General features: G+C 45.4%; 1 protein-coding gene across 1 annotated transcript in view; it reads left to right on the top strand.

The window, feature by feature from the left end:
- NDUFA10 (NADH:ubiquinone oxidoreductase subunit A10) overlaps positions 1-18,744 on the top strand; it is a 28,807-nt gene that overhangs the window by 3,890 nt on the left and 6,173 nt on the right. The window contains exons 5-9 of the mRNA XM_027735059.2: positions 1,268-1,389; positions 2,537-2,616; positions 5,741-5,795; positions 9,922-10,007; positions 14,698-14,806. Of these exons, the coding sequence (XP_027590860.1) occupies positions 1,268-1,389; positions 2,537-2,616; positions 5,741-5,795; positions 9,922-10,007; positions 14,698-14,806 (452 nt within the window). The remainder of the gene's footprint in view (positions 1-1,267; positions 1,390-2,536; positions 2,617-5,740; positions 5,796-9,921; positions 10,008-14,697; positions 14,807-18,744) is intronic.

Here is an 18,744-nt window from a genome sequence, read left to right as displayed (position 1 = left end):
GGGAATGCCAAGTCCTTCCCCTGGGAAGGGATATCTGCAGGCACTTGTGTATGCTGGGAGCTAAAAACTGTCTAGGAAGTTACACAGAGCACGACCTGGGGGCCCTGATGGACCCCAAGTTGAATGTGAGCCATCACTGTGTCCTTGGAGCAGAGGATGCCACCAGGATGCTCCAAATCTGAAGTATTGTGCCCAGTTCTGGGCTACCAGTTGAGAAAAAGTGTGAACTTACTGGGGTGAGTGTAGCAAAGGGCAACAAAGGTCACTGAGAAACAATGTCCAGTGTGTGAGGAGAGGCTCAGAGAGCTGGGGTTTGGGCTGGAGAGGAGAAGGCTCAGGAGAGTGTTTATAAATACCTGGTGGTGTTTCTGTGTCTAAGTCAGGGAGGGCAGGGATGGGGAGCATTCCTGGACGGAGCCAGTCTGTTCTCAGTGGCACCAGGGAGAGGACAAAAGACAAAAGGCACTAATTGAAATACAAAAAGTTTCATTTGAAAGGAAAAAAAACCCTTTCCTACTGTGAAGGGAGTCAAACCCTGGAGCAGATTGCCTGGGATGTCTCTCCTGGAAATGCTGAGTCCTGCTCTGAGCAGTTTACAGAACCACCTGGTTCAACCCCCCTGGTTCAATCCCTTCCAACCCAAGGGATTCTGTGGTTTGGAGTTATGGGCACTGAGCTCCTGAGCTGTTGCTGCCTGTTCTTAGTAAATCTGGTATTTTGGCTGCTCCTGAGGTGAAGGCAACTGTTTTCCTGACTGCCTCGTGTTTCTGCTGTTTGATTTGGCATAGATTTAGGAGGTATATTTGTTTTTTAACAGCTGATGGAAGTTGCTGGTTGTCTTTGAGAGCTGGTTTTAACCACCTGTATCTTACTGCCCTGCCTTGGTGAGGCAGCAAATCCCAGCAACCCACAGTTTAATATAAAATTCCAGGGACAAACAATGGATTGCATTGCAATCCTTAGTGAGCAAACCTCTTGATTAGAGGTCCTGCTGCTCTACTGTGTCTAAATGACAGAGGAAGAACCAGATCCCACTAAACTCGAGTCAGGAATAAAACCTCCTCTTTGATAAAGCTGGGTTTAGATTCTTAGATCTAAGTGCATGCAGCTTCATCGTTTAATTCTGCTTTCATGTGGATGTTGTTTATTCTGTAAACTTCCTGAATCCTGTTTGGGGAGAAGCCTACCCTGAACTGGCTCCGTGAGCCAAGAAGAGGAGACTGCAAATACAAGGGTGGGGAATGTGATTTATTTGTGTTTTATACAGGCCTTGATCACTACAAGGAGATCAAAGACATCAGCATTTGTGAATTCCTGCCGCCTCACCTGGTCATCTACATAGATGCCCCTGTCCCAGAGGTGCAGAAGAGGATTCAAGAGAAAGGCAAGGTAATTTTCTCTATTATTTTTGCTTATTTATCTCTTAATTATCTCTATTATTACTTATCTCTTGCTGCCTGTTAATGTCTGTTGTAATCACACCCCCCGATGTGTGAGTCCTGTGGGCTTTGCTGCAGAGTTCTGCCTCTGAAGGGCTTCTTGTCCTCTGAGGTGTCAGATCTGCGTGGGTATTTTCATTTGCTTGCTTTAAAAAAAAAAAAAAAAGGCAAAAACCAACTTCTTTTTTCTTGACTGCATCAATATGCTGTGATTTCTGTAACGAGAAATTCTATAAAATTCAGCTGCTCTTAAAACCAGCCTTTGTAGCTGCTGCTTCAGGAGTCATTCCCAGGTAACAGGCAGCTTGCAGTGTATTTTAGGACTATATATGTATGATTCCTGAGTGCCAGAAGCCCAGCTGGAGTGCCTGTCTCCAGCTTCCCAGCTGACTGCTCCTTCACACCCGTGCTGAGGTTCATGTGTGAGTCACTTGGGATCAGCAGGTTCAGTGAACTTCCTGAAATTCAGAAAGTGACTGCTGGATTACTGAGCTAGTGAACTAGTCCTGGGTCAGCAAACCTTTTAGGTTTGGTTTTTTTTTTTTTTCCTCCTTCTGTGATATTTGGACATGGGCTTGTAACTGTTCTCTGATGTGTTCTGGGGATTGAATGACGTTTACCTTTTTCAAAGGTAATGGGAAATGCTGTCCAGGGAAGTGTTTCAGTGTGGGAAACCTGACAGATTAAAAGAAAGCTTTAATTTTTTTTTGGAGTGGGTGGTTGCCCATGCATTTTTCTGAAACTGTGGAAATGTGGATGCACATTTGCATTTTCTTATGGAAAAGGTAGACTCAGACAATCTTCTCCTACTTTCTGGATTATTATCTAAAGCTTCCTTGAATGTGCAGGTAACAAGGATGGATCGTTCCTTGGAAAGCTGATCTCTCTGAGGCCTACTCTAGGTATTTAATGCCATGTAAGGAATTTTGAACACTCCAAAATTCTTAATTCTTCAGGCTTCCATTAATGTTTATGTGGTTCACTTGGATGTTTGCTTATTCCAGCTCTTGGCAGGTGGTGGAGCTTAGGCTGGAGCCTGTACTGGTGGGAAAGGAAAGAAAATTAATTCCACAACGTTGTTCTCTGTTTGTTTTTAGCCATATGAGAAAAAGGTGTCTCCTTCCTATCTCCAGCACATTGAGGATGCTTACAAGAAAACCTTCCTTCCAGAGATCAGGTTAGCAAATCAAAATGTTTTGTCTTGTAAGTCTCTGAGTAAAAATGTGTGCAAATCCTAAAATACCTGCCCATATCAGCAGATCAGGTCATGTGAGGAATCCTCCTTGTGCCGTGGGGTGCAGTGTTGTGTCCTAATGATGGGCTGTTGCAGTCATGGCATAATAATGTGTGCACTTAATAACCTCTGGCACCAGAAAAGCCTGATGCCAACAGTGGGAAATTAAAAATGAATTTAGGAGTGATGTGTGTTTGTGTGACCTGAGGAGAGTGTGATGCAAAAGAAGCTTTTTTCAGGACTTTTCTTGAGAGTTTTGGAATTTTTATCTCTCAAAAACTCCTTTCTGTTGTGATAGAATCCCAGAATGGTTTTGACTGGAAGGGACCCTAAAGACTGCCTTGTTCCACCCCCTGCCATGGGCAGGGACACCTTCCACTAACCCAGGTTGCTCCAAGCCCCGTCCAACCTGGCCTTGGACACTTCCAGGGATCCAGGGGCAGCCACAGCTTCTCTGGGCAACCTGTGCCAGGGCCTCCCCACCCTCACAGGGAAGAATTTCTTCCCAATATCCCATCTAACCCTGCCTGCTGTCAGTGGGAAACCATTCCCACTTGTCACTTTTTGGCTCCCCTGGCTTTTTCAAGCTGGGAAGCAAAAATGTGTTCCCTATAAACTTGAGATGAGGTAGTTTACCAGCTGTCCCAGTTCTTATAAAAGAGCTCCATCAAAAATCACATTGTCTTAAAAACCTAAAAGCAGCCTTGGGTCCCTCATAACCAAACAGAATTCTGGAAGGGAAACTCTCCAAGGTCCCTGAGCCATCAAAACTGTCTGTAATGGTGTGAGTTCTGGGGTGTGCATGAGGCTGATTATTGAGTTCCATTGAAATCCAGGTGCATCCTGGGGTGTTTTGTAGCCTCCCTGTCTCCCCTTGGCTCTCGCTCCTCTGCCCTGGTACCTCAGTGTAATGGCTCTGTCAGCAACTGAACTGAATAACTTGGATATGGAGCTTGTCACTCACGCAGGCAGGAGCTGCTGGTGTGATGTACACGGCCAGCTGCCTCCCACTGTGTCCCCTACAGCCAGGGAATGGTAGGGAATAAGGATGGAGAAGGAGGCAGGGTGGGAAGCCTTGGGACTGCCACCCCCCCGAGGGCACACTGCTCGAGTTTATTGGCGAGGAGAAAAATGCTGCTTGTTCCTTGGATCAGATGGAGCCCCAGATACATCTCGTGGTGTTTAGTGAGGCAAAGTCCTAAATCCTGCTGGGATTTCAACTCCCTGCCCTTTGTCTGTGCATGGTCAGTACGCTCGTTAAGCACACACCCTCTGCTTGGCATCCTGTCAGCGGATGGGCTCACAGTGACCTGTCACATTGATCTTTGTCTCTGTCCCCTTGATGGGGGACAGCTGGGAATGTGTGAAACCAGCTTCGTGCATCCCTGGACCTCTGGATGGCTCCTGTCTTGGATCAGTACAGGAGCCACGACTGCCTTTAACTGTTTGTTTGCTGGCAGAGCGATGCAGTGAGCTGTGTTCATGCCTGGCTGGCACTCCTTGCTCTGCCTAGACACTGATTCTCTGGCTCTTGAGAGAGCCCAAAATCTGGTTCACAGTCTAAAAAGAGGAATTACAGACTGCTGAGCAAACTCCTGCACGGTTCCCATGTTCATGCTTAAGTTTGGTTGTTCTCTTGAAATGCAGTTTGTTTCTGGGCAAAACTCCTGTTACCTTGTTCTATTTAACTGGAGCAACCTGATGCTGCTTGAAGTGTTTTATAGTGGGTATGTGCTTTAAAATGGGTGTTTCTGTTCCAGTCTGGCATGTTTATGAATGTCTTTAATGTTTTTAAGGGTGGTGATTTGTGAGCTGGGTGCTGTGGCAGGTGCTGCCTGGTGATTTGGAACAGACAGTGCTTGGGTTTTGTTTGATTTTTGTTTTTTTTTCCCTTTTCCTGGACCAGACCCTTAAGATTGCTAATGTTCCCTTTCATATCCAATACTGCTTCCACTGAGCAGCTGTTTTCTCTTAAGGAAAGCTCTGATAATCTGCAGAGTCACTGAGCAGCTGTTTTCTCTTAATGAAGCCCTGATAATCTGCAGAGTCAAATCAAGGGATGGGATCAAGTGGTTTGATCTGCATTGTTAATGCAATTGCTGCTATAAGGCTCTGCTCAAGTCTGACCTCTCCCTTGGGTTGATACTGAAGAGAAGCTGTGGCTGCCCCATCCCTGGGAGCGTCCAAGGCCTGGTTGAAGCAACCTGGGCTAGTGGAAGGTGTCCCTGCCCATGGCAGGGGGTGGGACTGGATGGGCTTTAAGGTCCCTTCCAACTCAAACCATCTGGGATTCTATGAAATTTTCCTCCTTGCCCTTCAGCTTTGCTGTGTGTTGTTTGATACAATGTGCACACTGGGCTTCTATTTTATTTTCTTTTAATTTGTTAGCTAAAGGAAAGGTCTTCCAGCTGGAGCAGGTTTGGGAGCAGCTGTTACTGAGGTCAGATGAACATGTGTAGTATGAAGCATGTTCATATAGGAACTCCTCTTGTGGCCATGCTCTGCAAGTGCCTTTTCCCTGGAGGCTGCTGGGTGCTTAACAAAATAGTCTTGTAACCAGGAAACATTACCATTTTAAATGTTTTTACACTTGCAGATCCTGCTGCCTGCGTTTGTATTGATTCAGTTATCTCAGTAAATAGTGAGGAATGCATGTATTGTCCTAAAAATTACTCACAGGTAGTAATGTACTTGTAAAATGGAAAGTCCACTGAAGTTTTGGGTTAGACTGGTTGAAAATTTCACTTAGCTTCAAGTAGATTGGGCAGTTGTAATTGGGGCAAGGAGCCACAAATTGAAATGAAAACAAATCCTTAGGTGTGATTTTTATTTTTTTGAACTGAAATAATGTAGGTTCCCTAGGCCATTTGCCCTTTGAAAGCAATTTTGCACCAGGAAAGAAGCAGCTGACAGATGTAACAGGAATTACTGTGAGCATTCTAAAAAGTCGTAACAATTCTGGTTTGGGGTCTGTACCTCTTAACTCTGTTTCTGTTCATTCTGAAGCAGGGCAGAGGGTGGGTAGAGCAGCTGGATCAGGGGAATTCAGTGTCTTCCCTCTTTGCAGCGAGAGCAGTGAAGTTCTGCAGTACACGACAGCTGAGGCCGAGGATGTGGAGAAGGTGAGTTTGCTGCATGGATGGATCCTCTGTGTTCTGTACAGGGTCTGAACTCGAATATTTCCATCACTGTCACTTTGTCGGGACAGTGGAAGTTGGTGCCCAGCTTTCTGTGTGATAAAACAGCTGTTGTTTTCCAAAAACTAGCCATGATTTGGTTGTAGCAAAGAGCTGTGTTCCCAGAGCTGTTCCAGGCTTTGTAAGCCTGCATTATTCATCTGTATGAGCTGGCAATTTTTTTTCTCCATTAGTTTTGCAAGACATGTTAACCCTGGACCAAGCCAAAAAACTGCCTTCTCATTGCTAAAAATAATCTCTCTCTTCTGAGACAGGATTGACATGAGATCACTGCTTCCTCCTACTCAACTATGTTACTTTTTTTGGAGAAAATTTAATATTATTTGCCTTATTTCACTGAACATTCCTGCTCATGGAGAGTTACTGGGTGGGATAACAGAAGCCTTTTTCTTCTCCATCATTAATTTTCCTCTGTAGCTGCTGTTCCCTGATGGAAAGAGCAACAAGTTTTTTGTGGTTCTGGACAGGTTTGTAGTGGGCCCACTTCAGTTTTAGGGATAGAGCTCTAATAATAACAATAATACTATGTTGATGATGATAATCCTACATGGAAGCTTGCAGAGGAGTCATCCGTGCCTGGGAGGAGGGAGAGGAGAGTCTTCATCCTGACTAGGTGAAATTTCTACCTCCTTTATACACAGCCCAGTCTTCTCCTCCTAGGTTTCTATCATATGATCTTACTGGAATTGTAGCATCTACTTCATCAATCTTATTAGCATATGCAGGGTGTTTATTTGAATATTTAAATGACCCTTCATCAGGCAAAAGTTACTTTTTTTGGCCATGGTGTCCTTCAAAGTTCTGGTCATACGACTTTGTGAAGCAGAAAATATTGATAAGGACTTTTTCCTGGTCCTAAAAATTGTCCCCCCTTTCTTCCCCCCCCACCTTAGCTGCAGTGCTGTGGGTCTCTAGGCCTTTGGTTCCCTCTGTGGGTGTGTGCCACATTTTGGGTCCTGTGTTGTTGTGGATGGATTTGTGGATTCTCCTGCAATGGATAATAGAGGTTATTAGATTATTAAGCAGTAGACTTGTGAGGCATTGTGGGGTTATACCCACAAAAAGGGCTGGTGGCTTCAGTGTGACAGCAGATAAACAGAAAAAAAACCATAAAAAGTAGAGCTCAAATGACATCACAAGGTTGTGATGTGGATGAGAATATATAGTTATTTTTTCTGGATAACAGCATAACAGCGAGGATAAGATGTGAGAACCCTGGTGTTTCAAGAGGGTATCCAGGGTGTTTGGTAGAAGAAAAGTTGGGATGGGGGTTATTTACCTGTTTTCTCCCCTTCCATCTCTCTGGACACGTCTTAAAATGGTCGGAATAAAGCAGCTTGTTTCCTCCCTGGATTTTTTGTAGTAAACCCCATTGCTAGAGATTTGATTTTAATCCCTTAAATCAGGGTTTAAAGTCAGTCTAAAGCTCTTATTGTTCAAGTAGGGAGTCTCCCAAGCTCAGCAGTCTTGAGCCATCACTGTAAATAGGGTCATCAGATGCACTGATGGAGTTCTTAATCTGGTTGGACAAATCTGGACTGGAGGAAGGATTAGCATTTGGAAGTTAAAGTACAAGATCATTAAGGTTGGAAAAGACCCCTAAGATTATCAATTCCATGATGTGATCGTTGGATGTTGGTGACAGATACTGGTACTTGGTCTGCTTCAAAGAATAAAGCTGGTTTTCCCCCTTTTCTGTTCAGATTCAGTTCACCTTTGGAATGGCACAGTAGAAGTTGGGAAATAGGGGTTGGCAGGAGGGATTTGGCTTTGGCTTGTGAGGTGTGTGTTTACACAGGGGTGCCCTCTTGGTAGGCTGCAATGTTCATTAGCTCGCTTCAATCTGCAGCTTATTTGGGCTTTGGGAGCTTAATTTTTTATGGTCCTGGAATTTAATAACTTTTGATTTGCTCATAGCAGACACACACAGTTTAGAAATGATTCTTTAAGTGTCTTTTAAAAAGGTCAGTTGGGGTTTCACATTGTAATTACCATTGGCAGTGGTGGCTAAGGGGGTAATGAGTGCTGAAATGAGCTTCATTAGGGTGGTTCAGACTGGTTTCACATGAGGATAAAACTGGGAATACAAAGTTAGCTCTATGTTTAAATGTTGTTTTGAAAGCCCTGGATATTTGTTGCTGATTCCCAGGGGGTGCCAGGGCATTCCTTATAAATTAAGCAGCTATTGTTCTATCTGGTTGGGAAGTTGATACCATTGTTAATGAGCTGCTGGGAGAGAGATCTCTGATCTGATAATAACAGTGAGAAAAAACTCATTTGGATGCAGATTCCTCTCTCCCCTGGAACACATTTTGAGCCCTGTTGTAGCAGCTCTCTGTGATCAGTCCTGTCATCAGGCAGCAGTGAGTTTTCAAAGCTTGGCTGTGGAGTAGAGAAGGAATTGCTTTTGTGTAGGCAAAGGGAAGTCTGGTAGTGGTTCAGCTCTTAAATTGAATAATTAAAATCAGTAATGGCTTTTTGAACTAACTTACTGGTCACTGACTTTATGTGAAAAGCAGGTTTTCTGTGCTCACACCTGCAGTATCTGGTGTGCCAACTGCCCCCTTGTAAGGCATTAAAAGTGGTTAGGGAACACTTACATTGGATGTTAGGCACAACTTCTTCACTGAAAGGGTGGACAAACACTGGCACAGCTGCCCAGGGCAGTGGTGGAATCACCATCCCTGGAAGTCTTCAAAAAACATGTGGATGTAGCACTTGGGGACATGGGTTTAGTGGTGGCCTTGGCAGTGCTGGGGGAGGGGTTGGACTTGATGATCTTAGAGGTCTTTTCCAACCTTGATGATTTTCTGATCTCTCTAAACTTGCTTGGAGTCTAAATATGCTTTGGTGGTGTCATGCCAACTGTATTTTTTTAAGACTTTCTCTGCTAAATTAGTCTTTAAACCCACTATAATTATTCCCTTTATTTCTTAATGTTAGGAATACAGGGGGTTTTCATTTATTATTTTATCTTCCATTACTGGGATCTGCTTGCTTGTCAATGAATTGACAATGTCATCAGGATTTTGGTCCTGACCTCACACCTTTGTCTTTTCCCTCTGGAAAAAAAGGCCTCTGAAAAGGGATGGTTGGAGCTGTAACAGTCCAAGTTGCTTCAAGGCACTATCTCCACCTCATCATGCACCTGAAGTGCATCCCCCTGACACCAGTTCAGGTTTCCTTCAGGTCCAGCCAGCCATGTGTGATGAGCAATTACCTGGTGGACCAGCAAAGATCTGTTTTCTGGTGGAGCCAGGCTGTAAATGAAGCTCAAATCTGGGATTGATAAGTTTGGGGATGCTGAAGGACTGATTTGCTGAGCTGGCATTCCTTGTTTGAAGGGTTCTGGGTGCTGAGCCATAGGTGTTACCTTTCCTTTCTGCTCAGGGATCATCCATGCCTGGGTAGGTCCTGATGGATGGTGAAATCCTGAGCCTTTGGACTCATCTGTGCAGCTACTCCAGGTCTGTTTGAGCTTCCCAGCCTGAAACATGCCTTTGTTTCTGTGATGTGAACCACACAGCACGCAGGGGCAGATGCCAGTTGTGTCAGTGAATGAGCCACTGAGCCTTTCTGGAAATAAACCCAACACCACACAAGTGTCCTATGGAACACGGCGATTCTTTTTGTAACAAAAAGGGGATTTAATTTAGATTTATTTCCATTTTCTCCTCCTTCTCCCTCAGAGGGGGGAGTTGTACTTCTTTACTTTTCATCCCCAACAGCAGGCTGAGGAAGAATGTCTTGGATCAGGTAAGAATTGAGAAATAAGGCACCTGCCAGCCAGTTTATTCCCTGCCATCCAAGGCTGAAAGCACCAGGATCTTCAGAGCTGTGCCTGCCCAGTGCTTGTGGCAGGACCACGACCTCCTGAAACAGGGTGGCAGATGGTAATGTTCTCTCTAAACATTTGCCTTGTTAATACAGCTCTAGCAGTGAAGCCTTTTTCATTTGTTTAATAATCTATTTGGATGATTTAATTGGATTTTTTTTGGATGTTCTGATCAAACCACCTCTTAGTGTGTGACCTTTCCCATTCCGATCCCAGGTCATTGAAGACATTGAGTACCTGAAGTTTGACAAGGGGCCATGGCTGGAGCAGGATGATGTTTCTTTCCACCATCTGAGACTTTAGTAAGTATGATGTCATCCAGTCACTGAGCATTTCTTAGCATCAGATCTCAGGGAAAATAGTCAAAGGTGGGGTTGCATTTTGCAGTATTGGAGCCTTTATTGTGACAGGCATTGGAGCAGTAAGTTAAACTTTTTTTTTTTTTTAGGCTTCTGACATTCTTTCCCTATTACTTTACTGTTACTTCAAGTGCCTCCTGAAATGTGAGATAATGTTCCTTTTCTATGCTTTTTTCTATCAAGGGGGGAGGAGAAACTGCAGAAAAGCAGTGTTGGGTGGTGTCTGAGAGAAACAAGTCATGATTTGGGTGCATTTTAACTATCTAAGACAAGGTTTCTTTGTGTAGTAATTGGAGGGTAATATCTGGTGACTTAGACCCTGCAAAATTATTTCAATCAGATTTCCTTTGAAAGAGAAAATAATTTGCTTGTTTTCCTGTAGCTCCACACTAGTGCAGGTATTAAGAAAGGATTATTAATTGCAATGTGTAGGAGGGAGTTAAAGCAAAGCATTCAATTAGAGCAGGGTGTTCAAGTACTGTATGAAAATTCAACTTTGCAGCCGTAGAAGGGAATAAATTGCTTTAAGGACTCAATTTTTCATTGAACCCTGGAGGAGGGTGAGAGGGTCTCCTGTACAAGGCTGTTGTTGTCGTAGATAATACAAAATTATTTCTTCTTTTGGCAGCATGTGGCTGTTTTAAGATCTTGCACTGCAATGAACTGCTTATTTAAATCACAGAATATCCTATGTTGGAAGTTTCTCATGTTACCTCCAAAAAGTGCAGGGAGCCTGCTGCGTGTCTTCCTCATTGGCATTGCCTCCCTAGGCATCCAGTGCCAATCTCAGATGCTAGTCCATGAACCTTAAGGCTGATGCTTTCCTCACTTGTTCCAGTGCCCAGGTAGCAAAGAGCTCTGGTGCCCGATGCCTGTGTTCATTTTTCCTTCAGAAAGTGGGGTTTCAGGTGGTTCCTGGTGCCTGTTCGGGTGCTGGCACGTGCTGCCCTCTCGTGGGTGTCTGTGGGAGGCTGCAGCTGGTATTTAGGATCGTTTAAGTTGGAAAACCCCTCTGGGATCATTAAGCCCAACCGTTCCCCCAGCACTGCCAAGGCCACCACTGAACCATGTCCCCGAGGGCCACACCCACATGGCTTTTGAATAATTTCAGGGACAGTGACTCCACCCCTGCCCTGGGCTGCCTGTGCCAGTGTCTTACCACCCTTTCAGTTAAGAAATTTTGCCTAATATCCAATACCTAATAGAAGTTCTGCTCTGTTTGGTTTTCCATCTGCAACTGCTTCCTTTGCTGACCTCCCAGGTTTTGGGGCTGACTTGGGCTGTGATTTTCTCTTCCAACTTCAGCTTGTACCAGCGTGTCTGGGGGCTGGGATCGATGGGCAGGGGTGAGGAGAACTTTTCACTGCTTGTACAGAGGGTCTAATGCACGGAAACCCCAGCAGGGCCTCTGCCTAATTAATGCAAATAAGTCAGCTAATCAGACCGGTGAGCCGCACCCATGTGAAATCAGTTGCATAATGATCCCTTTTATCTCCCTGCCTTGCCCTTGAGTGCTCTCCCTTGCTCTAGCGTGACTGTGGGATCTCTTGGGAAAAGGTAAAAATGGTTATATTTGTGTCAGGAAGCTGGATGGATCTCAGGATGCTCTTCACATCTTTCCAAGTCCAACACGAACCATTCTGGCTTTTTAAATGTCTCAAGAAGTTCCTCTGCTGTCACTGCACCATCTCAGGCACTTTATCTGTGCCCTTCCCAGTACAGTCAGTCTGTCCACACACACTGCAGAAGACTTCATGTTTTGGGGTGAAGAGCTGTAGGCTGTGTGGTGTAGCCTGTGTTGCTTTACCAGCTGGTGGAGGGAATTTACTGCTTGTGACTTGGTGCATCAGACAAGTCCACAGCTAAATCTGTTGTATCCCTGCAGCTCCTTCAGAATTTGGTGAAGTAGAACCTGGGAGAGGTAGAGCAGAGAACTTGGGAGTGAGGGAGAGAGACCCTTCATTCTCATTTCCCTAGAAATTCAGGGACACCTTCCACTAGACCAGGTTGCTCCAAGCCCCCTCCAACCTTGCTTCGGTTGAAACACTTGTCTGTAATTTCCTCTTTGCAGTAGCTTTTATTGGTTTGCAGAGCTGTTGTTGCAACTCGTCCCCTTTTTCTTGCAGACCTGCTTTTCTTGGGAAACTTTTTTTTTTTTTTTTGCTCTTGGTGTTGATGGTGAGTGTTGCTCACCAAGGGAGTGGCTCACCTTGGCCATGGCATTCCTCTTCTGCCTGCACAAATGAGGGAAACTGTGAGCCCCTTTGGCAGATGGAGGAAAATTAACTTTCATGTATAAACACAGAATTGAACTTGGTATGGTGCTGTGTTGCTGCCTCTTAGGCCAGTGAGTGCTTTCAGCTTGGAAGGGAGGTCACTTGAGGTTTTTGTGACTATGCCAGCATCAGGTGTTGAGAAATCACAGCCCAGCCTATGCAAACTCAGGGTTTTCTGTAGGGTTGATTGGTTTATTTTTTTCTAAGCAGTCTCCTTCCCTTACCCCACCTTGCACCCTTGGCAAGGTTCATCAGGCTTTCTGATGTTTGCTGTGGGACTGTGTTTTATACATTGATGGAAAATGAAACCTCGGTTACTTGTGTGTCACCACTGCAGGCTCCCTGAAAAATGAGTGTATCCTGCTGGAAGCTGTCTGTGAGGGAAGCAGGAATGTGTCAGTCCTGATTCCTCAACACCTGCTGCTGCTGGACAGAGTGTGAATTAGGTGTGTTACAGGTGCTTTTGGAGAAGAGATGAGCCACCCATGGCTGTAGAATGCTTCCAGGTGTGATTCCTGTGGGAAGAACCCTGCATAGCAGGGTTATGTGAGCTAAAATCTAATGTTCTTAAATTATTGGGACCACACTTCCATGCTCTGTTACCTTTGAAACGTTGACACAGTCTTACAGGTAAAGGTGCTGCATAATGAGAGCTGCTTCGAGAAAGTGTGGTAAAGACTCAGAAAAGAGTAAATAATGATGATTTTCTCCTGAGGGAGAGAGAGAAAACTAAGGAAACATAAAAGGTGCCTTTAAATGCTTCCTGCTGAGCAGGGAATTAGTCCTGGCAAGCGCCTGTGGTTTTGTGGTTGGACATTGTTGTGGCAGGTGTCTTTGGGCGTGCTTTTAGTCAGGATTCCAAGCTTTTTCTGGAGGTGCAGAGCAGAGCCTGGAGAAGCCATCGTTAGCTTTGCATTCTTTTCTTGTACAGTGAGAGCAAAGTCTGAAGAGCAGCAGGTTTGCCATCTTGGCCGTTAACTAAAATAAACTGCCTGGGAATTGTCCTCCACAAGTTGCCACTTGGCTGGGATTCAGGAAAGAATGGATGAACTGCACACTGCAGACTACTAGACGTGGTTTCTGTGTGTGAAGTTTTGCTTCATAAGTACCTGGGCTCGTTTTTGTGGCTTCCAGCACGTGAAATACACATTTAATGTAGATGGGGATAAATAATGTCACAGTTTGCAGGAAGCATCTTAAGTGTTGAGCCTGGTCATTTATCCTCACCTTCTCCCATCTCAGCTTTTACTGGATTATTGTATTTCCTTACCAGTTTGTCTGCAGGAGGGTAATTTGCGGTGTGAATGTCAGGATGTGTTAGCAAACTAGTTTATTTGTTGAAACTCTTCAGTGCTGGGAGGTAAGGTCCCAAAATTTGTGATTCAGCGGAAAAAATTAATTTCTTAAAGATGATGAACTTTACTTTGCTCAGGGGATGTACTTGATGTGCATGGCAATATTTGTAAAGACATGCAACTCGTTGGAAACAACACAATCTGCAGAGTTTTTCGTGTTGAATTTAGGATTTGGTCAGTGTTGGTTGGAGATGGGTGTGTTTTCCCCAAACACATCCAGGTGGCACTGTCGGCCTGCGTGTGACACCACAGGCAGCAGGAGCCTTTCTAGCAGTTTCTCGGGCATTTTAAATTCGGGATATCTGAAAGTGCTGGTGCTGTGCAGTGTGGATTTTTGGTGGATCCTGATATCTGTCATTGCAGCTGCTGCAGCCAATTTTCCCTGGTTCTTCCCAGGCAGGATGCTAGAGGCACTGCCTGCTTCCAACCCTGTCATTGCCTCAGTACTGATCCATTTAGGATGGGAATTTAGCAAGATAATGTGTGGGGGATTCAATAAAAACACTGTATTTACCTTACTTATATAAAGCAAAAAAGCCAGAAGTGCCTCATGGAAAAGGCTCTCAGGAATGATGGAGGAAAATCTTGGAGGAGGGAATGGAGAAGCAGGGAAAAGTTGGAGCAGAAGCAAATTGGAGGCAAGGATGAGGGGAAAGACACAATATATGTGTGAGGAAAAGGATGAATGTTTGTCATAACTGGAAAATAGCCAAAACCTTTGAAAGTGCTATTTAACAGAAAAGTAATTCTTTTAATCATAGAATTCCAGAATGGTTTGAGGTGGGAGGGACCTTGGAGCTCACCAGGTTCCACCAGGGACACCTTCCAACTCTCCCAGGTTGCTCCAAGGCCTGTCCAGACCTTGGACACTTCCAGGATGGGGCAGCCACGGCTTCTCTGGGCAGCAACATTTGGACAAACTGGGAATTGATGCTGCTCTTGTTGGGGGCAGGATGTGAACTAACTGCTGCTGTTCCTTTTCCTTGTTTTTTCCCCCCTCAGTGTCCAGGACAAAAGTTTAGTGCTGGATACTGTAACCATCCCTAACTTCATTCCAGAGGTCACCATTGGAGGCACCGAGTTCGACAGGATCTATTACGAGTATCGAGCGGTGAGTGCTGCTGAGGGGGGTGTGACAGCCAGGGGACACCCCTCAGGGGGGTGTGACAGCCAGGGGACACCCCTCAGGGGGCTGTGACAGCCAGGGGACACCCCTCAGGGGGGTGTGACAGCCAGGGGACACCCCTCAGGGGGCTGTGACAGCCAGGGGACACCCCTCAGGGGGCTGTGACAGCCAGGGGACACCCCTCAGGGGGGTGTGACAGCCAGGGGACACCCCTCGGGGGGGTGTGACAGCCAGGGGACACCCCTCAGGGGGGTGTGACAGCCAGGGGACACCCCTCAGGGTGCTCCTGGCTGGCCTGGGCACAGCCTGCACAGGGATGCACGTTTCTAAGAGCAACTTCTGGATTTTGCCCAAATCCCCACCTCTTTGAAGTCTGACTTCCCTACGAGGGGAGTAACGAAGCAAATGGTTTGTTTCCTAAGCTGATTCTATTTTTTTTGGTTTTTTTTTTTTGGTCTTTAGATGTGAACCAAAGGATAAGTGGTTTTCATTTGTTTTTGTTTCTCCTGCCCTGATTAGTCTCTGACCTCTGAAATCTGAAATAATCCGTTGAGTCAAACAAGCAAATTGGAAACCTGTGGTGACTTCTTATAAAATGCTGAGGGAGGGGGTGTTTTTCTTGAGGAGGAACGAATGTTGCATCGCTGCTCCAAACTGTTGTTGCTTTAAATAGTGTGTTTCTGCATGTGGGCACGGCTCCAGAGCCTGTTGTGGCCCCACACTCTCCTACACCTCCTGCAGGCTCCCACACAAGGCTTTAATTAGCTCTTGCCTTGCTGGTTCTGGAGACAACGGATTCGAACCCACTGAGGACTTTGCCCTCGTGCTGGTTGTGATTTACCTGGCATGGGGTCCTCTCCCACCACATGGGGCTTTCCCAAGGCCCAGGTATTGAAAATGCTCATTAGAGAAGTTGTGGAACTGATGGTAATTAATAGTGATTGGCCAAGCTTCTAATCTATTTTCCAGTTGGGTTGGAGTCTCTGCCACTGCATCTTTTTATTTTCTAAGCAATTGCTGAAGACAAAGGGAGGAATATACAATATAAATTGTTAGAAACCATGATTTGCATAATCAAAACACAGTTATTTTTCTTTTCTTGTTAGTATATACAGTCTCTTACTGAAATGAAAATGTAAGGTACAGATTTACGGACTTGTTTGGAAACTCTGAACTACCAGTGTTTTCTTCCACAGTAGGCAAAATATTCCACATAATCTGCTCCTCCTCAGCTAACTGTGCAGTGGAGAGGCTCTGGGCTCACACTGTTCTGCCTCATTTGAGATGTGACCTTTCCAGCTTGTAAAAGGGGCTAAAGCTAAAGGTTAAAGCAGCAGAAAGTAGCTGAGGTTGTCTAATGGGCTTGAAAACTCCCTGGTCCAGCAGAGGAATTGCTCTCAGAATTTCATCCTCTGTGCTATCACATTTTTAAACCCAAAGCTTCAATCTCAGCCCAAAGATTTTTGGAGTCCTTCACTCCAAGAGATGCCTGTGGCCGTGCAGCGCAGATTTGAGAAGGATCTGCTGCATGACTTGACTGTGGCACACAATATCCATCTGCACTGACTGTGCCTTTCTTCCCCGAGATGAGAAGGGGTTTTTTGGGCTGAGATGTCCCTTTGCAGTGGAGCTGGGAATTACTGAGGCTGCCTGACACACAGCAAGGTGTGACCTCGGTGCTGTGTGCTGAGAACCAGGGGTAATACTTCTGAAAGCCTTTTTTTTTCCTCTGGCTGCACGACAGCACATCCCTCTTTGTGCTGGCAAGGAACTGAGAATGTCCTGGCTCATCAAATAGCTGGCTGCCAGGGAAAATTGGGACTTGCCTTGCAGATGTAGCAAAGGGATGCTTAGGAGAAGGAATGTGGGTACCTGGGAAGGAAAGCTGTGCTCTTGCATGGCTCTGCTCCTTGCCAGTTAGTTGACAGCTGAAGCTGAGCAAAAAAAAACATTGCCAAAATATAATCTCCCTTCTGCAGGCACGATTGTAGGCCCTGATTCAGGAAAGTGCTGTGGAAAGTGATAATGTCTTTTGGAATAAGGAGGAGTTGCACATTTCAGGAGGTGTTCTGTTAAATTTAGGCAATAGTAATACTCTTTTTCTCTCTTCTGAATGCTTAGACACTTGTTATCTTTGAGGAATGGGGGGGGTGTCTGTAGGGATGGTGCACAATGCAAAAGATGCTGAGTTTTCCTGTTTTCCACAAGCTACTGGAAGGGGAAACACAAAGCCAGCCCCACCTGCTGTTTTATGTTCTAAGGATTAAATTCTTTGTGTTGAAACTTGGAAGATCTGGTTTTTTTTTTTTTTCCTTCTAACTTCATTTAGCAAATGAAGGTCTGAATTTTTTCTCTCAGACAAGGCCACTGTGCAGAGGTGACACAGCAAGAGACCAACTGCACAGGCAGAGAGAGCAGAGGAGCTTCTAGACATCCAAATTTGGGATGTTTTTTGGGTCTGCAGAGAGGGAACTGTAAGCCCTTGCCTTGCTTATGTCCTTGCAGGGCTGGTAAAACTGTGCTGCCACTTAGGCATTTGAAGATAAAGGTTTTTAGGCTCACGTGACTTGTAAGTAAAGGCTTAATTATGGGATAATTACAGAACTCGAACTTTTCCTTGTGGGAAGTGTGTGCTTTTAGAGTTGGTGTAATGATGTTTACCACCTAAATACAATGATTTGCGTAGGGGATTTTTTTCTTTTCCCCTGTAACTACTCATAAATCCTCGATGGTGCCAATAGGCAGGGAACTGCTGTGTCTTTCAGAGTTGCATGCACACAACTCATGCTGCCTAATAATGGTGGTTTTCAGGGATTTACAAATCCCAGGCAGAAGCTGGATTTTGTTCAAAATATTCATTAGAAGCAACCAAGAAGGAGGAGGAGGAGGAGGAGGAGGAAACCCTCTTCAGAGTTCAAGATTTTAGTATGTGTGCTTTTCCACGAAATAATGAGGTGGCCACATACAGCTCTGAGTACTAGAAACTCGTTTTTATTTTATGTATATCTTCTAAATTTGTTCTCTAAGGTTCTTTTCATGTGTGAGGAGGTGGTTTTCTGCAGCCTTCTCGTACCATAAAGTCACCTGGCAGGGTCCAGCCATTCTCTTCAGGCATTCACAAACTTCTAAGGATGCTTTTCTGGCAAGGAAAAAGTAACCTTTTAGTCAGGATCTGTAGATCAGAGATAAGCATGTTCATTCTTCGGTGAAGCAACATTATTTTAGGAACTGTCAGACTAGTAAAGACTTGACTGCCCTTTTTTTTTCCCCTTAACAACTGCTGTATCTCTCTTCTTTCTTCCAACTGCACACAATCCCCACGGATAATGCTCCAAACTCCGTGTGCGCCCTGCGAAGCTGGAGCACTTAGGCAGATGTGTTTGCAGGGAAGATGAAAACAAATGGTTGTGTTTAATGGAATCAGTGTACTTAAATAATGTGCTGATGTACTTCACACTCTGAATGCTGTTGGCAAGCCCTGCTGCATCTCCTGGGGTGGGGAGAGACTGCTTCTTTGACGTGCATGTGCTTTTCTGTGCACATAAAAGCGCAGCTGTTTGCTGGAATTCGTGGAGTCACAGAATCCCAGGATGGTTTGGGTTGGAAGGGACCTCGAAGCCCATCTCTTTCCACCCCCTGCCATGGGCAGGGGCACCTCCCACCATCCCAGATTGCTCCAAGCCCCGTCCAACCTGGCCTTGGACACTTCCAGGGATCCAGGGGCAGCCACAGCTTCTCTGGGCAACCTGTGCCAGGGCCTCCCCACCCTCACAGGGAGGGATTTCTCCCCAGTATCCCATCTATCCGTGCCCTCTGTCACTGTGAAGCCATTTTCCCTTGTCCTATGCCGCAGAAAGGTAAGAGAAGGCTCTCATTTTGTTTTCCCCACACCTTTTTCCCTAGTGGCAGGCTGCTTTTGGAAT

The sequence above is a fragment of the Pipra filicauda genome, unplaced genomic scaffold (assembly GCF_003945595.2).
Source record: "Pipra filicauda isolate LSUMZ 115617 unplaced genomic scaffold, ASM394559v2 scaffold282_size1924045_pilon, whole genome shotgun sequence".
NCBI lineage: Eukaryota > Metazoa > Chordata > Aves > Passeriformes > Pipridae > Pipra > Pipra filicauda.
This window is presented reverse-complemented; position numbering and strand designations above follow the sequence as displayed.